Here is a 9,324-nt window from a genome sequence, read left to right as displayed (position 1 = left end):
TCTGGAGGGGACGGGATGGTCCGATGTATAAAAGGAACCTTTGACAGGTAGGGTGAATAATATCTTAGTTTTAGTATTTTAAAGCCTTGTTAGCTCAACCATGAAGTATTCCCACTAATTTTTGCAAGAGCCATTATATTTGGGGAATTATTAATCTAATTTTTAAAAATATTCAACTAGGAATCTTCAGCATCTATTAACTTTTCAAAGTGCTGCAGTTCAAAAGTGAGTCCTCGCCCAGTGCGCACAAATCCAATCAGTAGACATCGGGATTTTGAGAAGAGAAGAAGTTTATTTAGCAAAGGCTAGCCTTGGGAAGACAGGAGGATGTATTTTTCTCACATCTGTCTTCCTGAGCTGGAAAGGTGAGGGATATTGTTGTGCTAAACAAAGGCAGGTGGAGTTAGGGATACTAGGGCTATTGGCACAATGGGATTGTTTAGTAAACATTCAAATTTGTGATTGTAAGTTGGTTATCACTGGCTGTGTCCACATTTAAAGTAAGGGTTGCAAGTTGGCTATTATCATTGGCTGATAGTTCTGTTATTTTGAAGAATGGGCTTTTGATGGTGCTGGAATTTATGACGGTCAGACCTTTTTTGCTTTCTTTTAGGTCTGGTATTCCTCTTTCTTATTGCTTCTGTCCACTTTGATTTTGCTCACAGGGTATTTTTTTTGCCCCGAATCCTCTTAATTTCAGGCCTTTTCTTTTCAGCGTACGTTCCTCCATTTCAGTTAGCTCTGTGAGGAAATGCCCTGAGTTCACAAAGCCCAGACTGGCAAAACTTGGAGTAGTGTGACCTCGCTCATGGAGTAGCCAAGGAAAAACAATACTGTATATTGTTATTACAGTTGCCTACAAGAATGAGAAGAGAAGAAAGAAGACAAGGACACAGAATGATACCCTCTAAGGCCGTGTAACCTGATTTAGTTTAAAGACTTCCATCTCTAAATCAAGGGTGTGGCTGAGCCTCACTCTCTCAGGCCCTTTGGCCTGGGTATTAAAAGCAGAAGCTCATTGATCAACCACCATCACTATTACAGTATCTGCTTCCTGAGGATATGGCTTTCCCATAAATAGCCTCCCCATTTCATTCATTTTTCTGGGTTGCCCCATGCTATTTTTACCTAACTAATGGGCTTCCATTTTCTAATGTCAGCTCGTTCTTGTGCATCTATACTTGAAGTTTTGGGGAGACCAAGAGAACCATCAATGGCTGAATTTCAAAGTCTTCCTTGTTCTACACATGCAGAGAATTTAGCACATCTTTGAAAAATATCTATCAAGTTAGTTCTGGCTTCCAAATGCACTGGACTCCCTTAGCACCATTCCCCAAGCCTGGTGATTCTTTCTCAGGTTTCCTGAAGTAGATATTTTTGAATGTCTGCCCAGCACACATTCCTTCATTGCTAGGAGTACTCAGATTTTTATACAGATATTCCCTTTTTTTCCTTTATAATTAAGCTTTATTATGTGTGAATACTCTGTAATATATAATTATTTCATGCTTAACATTTTATTGCATCTATCTCATTAAGCATATAATCACTTTTATTTCACTTTTTTTTTTTTTGCATAGGCAGGCACTGGGAATCGAACCTTATTTCACATTTTTATTCTTCACATATTTTGTCCTATTTTTATGTTCAATTTCTTGTTTTCAACAAAAGAAATTTATTCTTTTTGTTTGTTCTGTGTGGAAGCTTTTATTTTTTTATTTAACTTTTTTATTGTTATACAAATATTCTCTTTTGCTCCCTTACCACCCATCTGCTCCTGGGGAAGGTGACCCCACCCTGCCCCTAATTTGTCAAAAGGTCATTTTTTTGCTCTCCTCAGTGATTAGTTAAGAAACGCAGGCTTAATTTCTTCAATGTACGACACTTACCTAAGCGTAGGATTTTGTCCTGGATCGGCCATGTAATCCAGTGGAAAATAAGTGGAAATTTTCTGGGGGCTCCTGGGTAATTTAAATTACCTAAATTCTATGACATTCCCCTCTTTCCTCTCCATCTATGCAGAGATGTGGGTCCCTGAACTGTTGTTGTTACCTTGCTCCTAACCGAGAATGGAGCTGATGCTTATAGGAGGGCACAGTTGAGAGAACTGCAGAGAACCAGGTGGGGAGCTGTGACCCACCCTCACTTAATCATTCTACCATTGGCCTTTGCCATGTATGTTTGAATTGGGTTTTCTGTTTCTAAAAATAGTTTGAATTGGATTTCCTGTTACCTCAGGAAACCCACCAGCACATTCCCGATTGGTGTCTCTGGAATAATATAGATTCCCTGGAAGAGATAGTAATTCTCATCAGGCTCCCAATTTCTCTTGGGTTGAGCAGCCGGAACAGGCAACAAGACTTTGTGTTTGAAGTCAGGCATCAACTTAGCTCACCAGATTTCTGGCAATAGTTGCTCATCATGGGCTATACATCAGTGAAACTCTGACCTCAGGTACTTTGAGGCTCAATGTAACTACCCCTTGATACTAACACAAGTTTGTTTCACAGTTATGGAATGGGCTTCAGAGGATGGGTGAGGAGAAGGGGAAGAGACATCATCAGACTCAATGGATTGTCTGGGTCTTTGGGCCAACAATCCACTTGCTGAGTATTGCTAAAGACAAGGGCTGGGATTTTCCAAACTGATAGTAAAAATTCATGACTTCAGCACTAACTGCCCCCTTCATGCCAGCTCTCTCCCTCTCTACAGCAGCAATTTCAAATCTTCACTTTCAAAAGTGAATTCTTACCTTATTTCCAGGAAAAATCAAAACCATCAGACAGATGGCACAGCTAACCTCCATCAAAACAAAGACTTACAGCACCTACTGCCACTCTTGAGTTTCAAAGGAAGAAGTGTCTACTCTGAGTTCCTAGTTTGGGTGACTGAGACACTTTATACAAGAAGCCCAAAGAAAAGTGGAGGGGGCGGGGAGAGAACCAGAAGAAAGAAAACTGCTACCCAACAGTAAGAACTAGAGAAGCAGGAAATGAAGGCCTGTGGCAAAATCCTGGCAAGGATTATTAGGAAAACAGGAGAGGCTGCCCCCGCCCGCTCGCCCACATTGCTCAGCTTGGCCACAAAGCAAAGCCTCGGGCCTTGGACAGTCTCAGATACGTGGCGGAATGTCCCAGAGGAGCCTCCGCCAGAGCCTACAGGAGGGCAGTCCCAATACAATCTTCAAGGGTATGGGAGGCCTAGGAAGGGCGGAGGCGGAGGCGGAGGCCTCTCTGGTTATGCCTTTGCCGTGCTAACAGTAGTTTCCCTGCCCACTCGGTGCACGAAGTACAATTTTCGTGGCTCTCCCTCTGCTGTAGGGAGAGTACGTTCCATCAAAAGCCACAGTGGGAAACTGGGGCAAAGGAGGAGAAAACAAACGCAAAGGGAGAGGGTGTGGGGGGGCGGGGTCCGGGGCAAGCCCGCTTCTAGGCAGGCCGTCCGGCAGGGCGGAGCGGAGGGGGAGCATCGCCCAAGGACCCCGCCGCGGACATCCCGCCCCCGGCCTTCCCTCCCGCCGCGCGCAGAGGCCAACTCCGCCTGCCTGAGTCACGGCTGGAGCTGGGGAGGGGCCGGGAAAGGCGGCTCCAGGCCAGAGTGCAGCCAGCGGGCGCAGAAAGCAAGTAAAAGACGATCGACATCATGGGGGAGAGCGCGCTGGAACCCGGGCCTGTATCGGGGGCGCCGGCCGGGGGCCCGGTGCATGCCGTGACGGTGGTGACCCTGCTGGAGAAGCTGGCCACCATGCTGGAGGCGCTGCGGGAGCGGCAGGGCGGCCTGGCTCGGAGGCAAGGCGGCTTGGCGGGCTCGGTGCGCCGCATCCAGAGCGGCCTGGGCGCGCTGAGCCGCAGCCACGACACCACCAGCAACACGCTGGCCCAGCTGCTAGCCAAAGCGGAGCGCGTGGGCTCGCACGCCGACGCCGCCCAGGAGCGCGCTGTGCGCCGCGCTGCCCAGGTGCAGCGGCTGGAGGCCAACCATGGGTTGCTGGTGGCGCGCGGGAAGCTCCACGTCCTGCTCTTCAAGGTCAGTGACCCCAGGCATCCCCCAATCTGGGGGACTTTACCCGACTCTGAGCCACCATCCGGGGCGCCCTCTCCATCTGCCTGCCACACCCACATTCCTGACTCCACCCGCCTTCCAGGGCAGAGGAACACGCTGCTAGCTCCACTCACTTCCCTCAACCCCAGCCCCATACTCCCCTTACAAGTCGGAGCCCAGCTTAGCCAATCAGGCTAGCCCAGGCCATGTCCAGATTTTGCTCTGAGCCCAAAATAAAAATAACGGCGGTGTACGTGAATCCCGCGACAGTTCATTACCTTTTGCCGTTGTGGCCGGCATCCTGCCTTGTCGTGCGCCTAACCATGCCTAACTACTTCCCATACATCTGCCTTTTGTCTGTGGCCCTCTCTCACCGCCCACACCCCGCTCACCTTTCCACTCCTGATTTATCTTTCCCACTTGGCTGTGGAAGTAAAGGGTGGGAGCGGGTTCCCCTTGTGTTATTGAAGAGTGAGGCTTAGGCTGGTGTGGGATCTGGGGCTGATGCCTTTGCAGCTGGGGTCAGTGCCCTTGTCCATTACATGCAGGAGGAAGCTGAAATCCCAGCCAGCGCCTTCCAGAAGGCTCCAGAGCCCTTGGGCCCGGTGGACCAGTCCGAGCTGGGCCCAGAGCTGCCTGAGGCCGAAGTTAGGGAGAGCTCAGACGAGGAGCCCGTGGAGTCCCGGGCGCAGCGGCTGCGGCGCTCGGGGTTGCAGAAGGTGCAGAGCCTGCGAAGGGCCCTTTCAGGCAGGAAAGGCCCTGCGGCGTCAGCAGCCACACCGGCCAAGCCGCCTCGCCTCGGGCCTGGGCGGAGCGCAGACAACCTGCCCCAAGCCGAGCTTAAGCAGGAGCCTACGCAGGAGCCAGAGCCTCTCCAGGACACGGAGGAAGATCCCGGGAGACCTGAAGCTGCCGAAGAGGCTCTGCACCCAATAGAGAGTGCAGCCTGATGGCTGGCGCTGCCTGCCTGCCTGCCCCGTGCCTTTGCCTTGTCCCGAAATAAATCCTCTTCTCAGAATGCAGCACTCACGCCCAAATAAGGAGGAATTCTGAGGCCACACCGCGCAGCTTAAGCCCTCCCTTGCCGGCCCCTTCAGCCTAGTACCCTGTGTCCTTTGAAAGAGGAGGGGACACTCACACATCCTGCTTATGCTCACCATCAATAAAAATAATTTCACTTAATTCAGATTCCGTGTGAAGGAATGGGAGACAGGGTGGTACAGGGAATAAGGCAAATAGAGATTGGGAATGTGACTTGAGTTTCACACTGGTGTTTGCATGATTTTTCTACATTCCACGGAATCCAGGGCTTGTGATATAGAGACTTATCCTGCTGGCCACTTGCTCCCTTAAACACTGCTTTCTAATAGGGACATGTAATCCCCATTTTTCTCCCCTCAACTTTTAATGTTGAAATCTCAAACTTACAGGACAGTTGCAAAAATAATGCAAAACTTATACAGAGAACTCCCAGCATACCTCCCCATTCCCAGATTCACCAATTTTAACTTTTGACCACATTTGCTCACTCTATCTATCTTTCTCTCTATCATCTTCTAAACATTCTAGAGTAGGTTGTGTTCATCATACTCCTTGAATACATAATACTTCCATATACATCTTCCAAGAACAGAGATATTCACTCATGTAACCATTTAAGTATGGTCATCAAGTTCAAGAAATTCACTGATATAAAGCCAATTCCACCAACAACGTACAAGTACAATGTACAACAATGTACAATGCTGCATCCTGGCCAGCACTTGTTTTTTTGAAAAAAACAATAACCATTCTTGGGTATGTGGTGCCAATCTCTTTTTTTTTTTTAAGCAACCTGTGCAGCCCAGCACATCTTAATAAGCGTCAACTAATGATTTTCCTCTTCGCCTCTTCCTCTACCACATCTTAAGAGTTGGGTTTTCCAGGACTCTTTTCCAACTCTTTTCTCACTCTTGGGTCCTCCTTAGTTGACGTTCACTCCCAGGCCTCTCCTCCCAGCCACACAGACCCCAGACCACTGTCTCTGGCTTCCGTTGAAAAAATACTGTAACTTCAACATCTGTCTTCTGCTACCAATCTATTTTCTACCCTTCAGCTAAGTTCAGTTTCAATTCAACAAAGATTTTTTTGTGGCAGGTTCTATTAGGCATTGTTCAAATAGTTTCTTTCTGTGTCCTTTACTAATGAAGGACGCCGTAATTACACAGAAACCTGGGAGTCCTTGTTTGTTCCTCCCTCTCTCACACCCTCTCCCACATGGAAAAGTTATATTGATTTGACATCTGCATTCTGTCCACTTTTCTTAATATTCCATGGTCCCTGCCCTGTTTCAGGCCTTATCTTTCACCTGGCCAGTCTTTGAACTGCCCATCTGATCATGTCATTTCCCTGGCTCAGGCCCTGCGATGGCTCCTGCGGCTTTCAGAATAAAGTCTAAGCTCTTTGTGGCCCTTTATGATCTGTCCCTACCCATTTGTGCAGCCTCATGTCTTGCCAGGTGCTCTCACACTACTACTGAGCCACACTGAACCTTTTGTTCTCACTGTCATCTTTACCATCCTGCAAAAACTTAGCAAGACACCCAGCTTCATGGTTAGGCGCTTCCCTTGCTCCCAAAGCACACGTACACGTGTCTGGTGGTAACCACAGTAATTGTGATTGCTTGCAGTTATTCTCCCCGTTCTACGCTACTAGACCATGGCTCTTTGTAGCAAGGACATTCTCTCATTCATTTTTCTGTTTCTTGCCTAGCACGCCGTGGGATTCATGAGGGGCTGGACATAGTTCTCTGGGTCAATAAAACAAGGACCTCATTGAAGAAAAGTGAGAAGTGGGAAGGGGTCGACTAGGTATGAGGAGCATGGTCGTCCACTCATTTACTGTCACTGTAGTATAAAGGCACTTTTGAGGACTGCTTTATTCCAGGTGCTGTGCTTGGTCTTATGAACGCTAAGATGAGCCAAGCCCTGCCTTCCAGGAGCTCAAAGTTTAGAGGGGGACAACAATACAGAGAATCTGATGAATGATGGAAGTGCAGTGGCAGTTATACACGGGTTACTTTGAAAGCAAAGAGAGAAGGGACATATCCCATTCTACAGGAAGAAAAATAGGGTGTATTTAAGGAGATGTCATTGGCAAAGGTAGTGAGATCGAAAACAGGGATAGATGGGAGCAGTATAGCTGCAGTAAATAGTTTGGGTTCTCAGTTCCGTCTTGTATGAAATAGGATAATGGTAGTTCCTATTGCGCTCTCATGAGGATTAAGTGATGTAAGCAAAGCGTCTAACACAGTGCCTGGAACATAATTTCTGCTTAATAAATTTTGGTGTATAATTCATTCATCCATTCATTTACCATGTGTTCCTAGTGTATTCCAGGAACTATATTTTAAAATCTGAGAATACAATGGCATTTAAGATAAGATTTCTGCCTTTGTGGAGTTAAATTCTAGTAGGGAAGACAGGCAATAAACAAGTAAATGCATTCCAGGTTTTTAAGAAGTGAACATATGATGTAGAAGTGCCTTCTGGTTATGGGCTCTGAAGGAAATAAAACAGACTAAGTATACAACTAATGACTGAGGGTGGGATGGGGTGGATTGTGCTTTAAGATGAGAATTTCTGGGATTAATAATGGGGCCGGAGTTACAGGTATGAATTACTCCTTGACACGTGTGTTCAAATAGAGTCACATTTAAAATTTTCATGGATTCAATTAGAAGAATCCAAGCTCCCCACTGCCAAGATGGGGTGGGAAGTCAATTATTGGTTATTTTAGGGCTTCTCTCCTTCCCTTGGATTGTACACCTACAATAGGGGGCTCCCACCACCTCAGTACTTCTCAGCCCTTGAATATCTCTGCTGCTATTACTCCTTGTGGCCACACGAGGCCACTGTCCGGGAGCCAGCGTCCTTACCAAGCTGCCCTGAGGTCTGCCTGGCCGGTTCCTTGCCTGGATCAAGGGGTCTTTCCATGGAGGGTGGCTCTGCAGTTGTTGCATTTTCTTTGGGGGAAATTTAAGGGCTCTTATTCAGGCTCCCAAGCCTCAGTGCTCAGATGTCACCACCTTCCCAGCAGCGACTGTCTTCAATGTTCTGCCACCAGAGAGTCTGATTTAAAGAGGATCAGTTTTCTGTTCCTAAGGAAAGATGAATCCTTTTTCTTTATCCAAATCCCTGGGAATCCACCCAATTTCTAATTTCAACCCACAAAATTAAGAGAGCAACTGCGCATGTCCCACTTGAATGTTTTGATAGCTCATTGGGAAACATGAAGACCAGTGAGCCTGGCCCCTGACCCACTATAAACCCAAAGGCTTGGGAAGTGTGTGTGTGTGTGTGTGTGTGTGTGTGTGTGTGTGTGAATTTTTATTTCTTCCTACAGCAGCAAATAAAATCAAGTTAAAACAAAATTTATTTATTTAATTTCTTTATAGATCACTTTGTTACATTACATTCTCCATGTATAGCTACAGTTATTGCTATTAATATTATTATAAACTAGAGGGAGTCGGGAGACACTGACACAGAGTATCACCTTGACGTCCAGCATGTGGGGCATTTAGGCAGCTGTGCTCAGAGGGATTGTTCTGCAGTAACCAAACTCATAAAACATGGAAAAACTTGAGTGCTCAATTCATTAATTTCCCTAAGAAATCTAACTGCCATGTGGCGAGAATAATCTAGATAGCTAATAAGAGCATTTTTCATCCTGCAACATAATCTACCTGGGAAGCCAAAACAAGAGTTTATAGTATAAATAAGGAATAATGGAAACTGGATGAAGATAAAGGGCACTATTATCCAAACTGATATGCCCATTTTCTGCTGTGATATTCCTTCTCCATGTTTAAGAGTATATACATTCATGGTAAGAAATGTCTTCCCTTGTTAAGTTTGACTTTCCTTTGTCAAGAGTTGAGGAATGATATAATCTCATGACCTTTCCAACCTGCCTTCTTCTCCTATTCATTTACTATTTTTTTTGCATGGTCAGGCAGCGGGAATCAAACCTGGGTCTCCAGCATGGCAGACGAGAACTCTGCCACTGAGCCACCGTTGCACCTCCCCTTCTATTTATTTTTATCCTGCTGTCTTTTCATATGTATGTGAATTTCTCAAGTGACTTTTTTTAGAATGACCTGAGATAGAATTTTTGAAAAACCCACTCATCTGAGTATCCCATTGGCACATTCAATCTAACATATCCAAAGCGGTGCTCATCTCTTCTCAAAAGTCGAGATTCTCATTTGTATCTACCTATCTTAGAAAATGTGCAATCAAA

The 9,324-nt window shown here is 46.3% G+C and overlaps 1 protein-coding gene across 1 annotated transcript; it reads left to right on the top strand.

The window, feature by feature from the left end:
* The first annotated feature begins 3,417 nt into the window (after positions 1-3,417).
* Positions 3,418-5,223, top strand: CAVIN3 (caveolae associated protein 3). The gene is made up of 2 exons (XM_077113791.1): positions 3,418-4,026; positions 4,590-5,223. The coding sequence occupies exons 1-2, from the start codon at positions 3,643-3,645 to the stop codon at positions 4,989-4,991; spliced, it is 786 nt and encodes a 261-aa protein (XP_076969906.1). The 5' UTR covers positions 3,418-3,642; the 3' UTR covers positions 4,992-5,223.
* Positions 5,224-9,324: the final 4,101 nt, after the last annotated feature.

The sequence above is a fragment of the Tamandua tetradactyla genome, chromosome 8, assembly GCF_023851605.1.
Source record: "Tamandua tetradactyla isolate mTamTet1 chromosome 8, mTamTet1.pri, whole genome shotgun sequence".
Taxonomy (NCBI): domain Eukaryota; kingdom Metazoa; phylum Chordata; class Mammalia; order Pilosa; family Myrmecophagidae; genus Tamandua; species Tamandua tetradactyla.
Note: the sequence above shows the minus strand (reverse complement) of the source record. Positions and strands in the feature narration are given on the sequence as shown.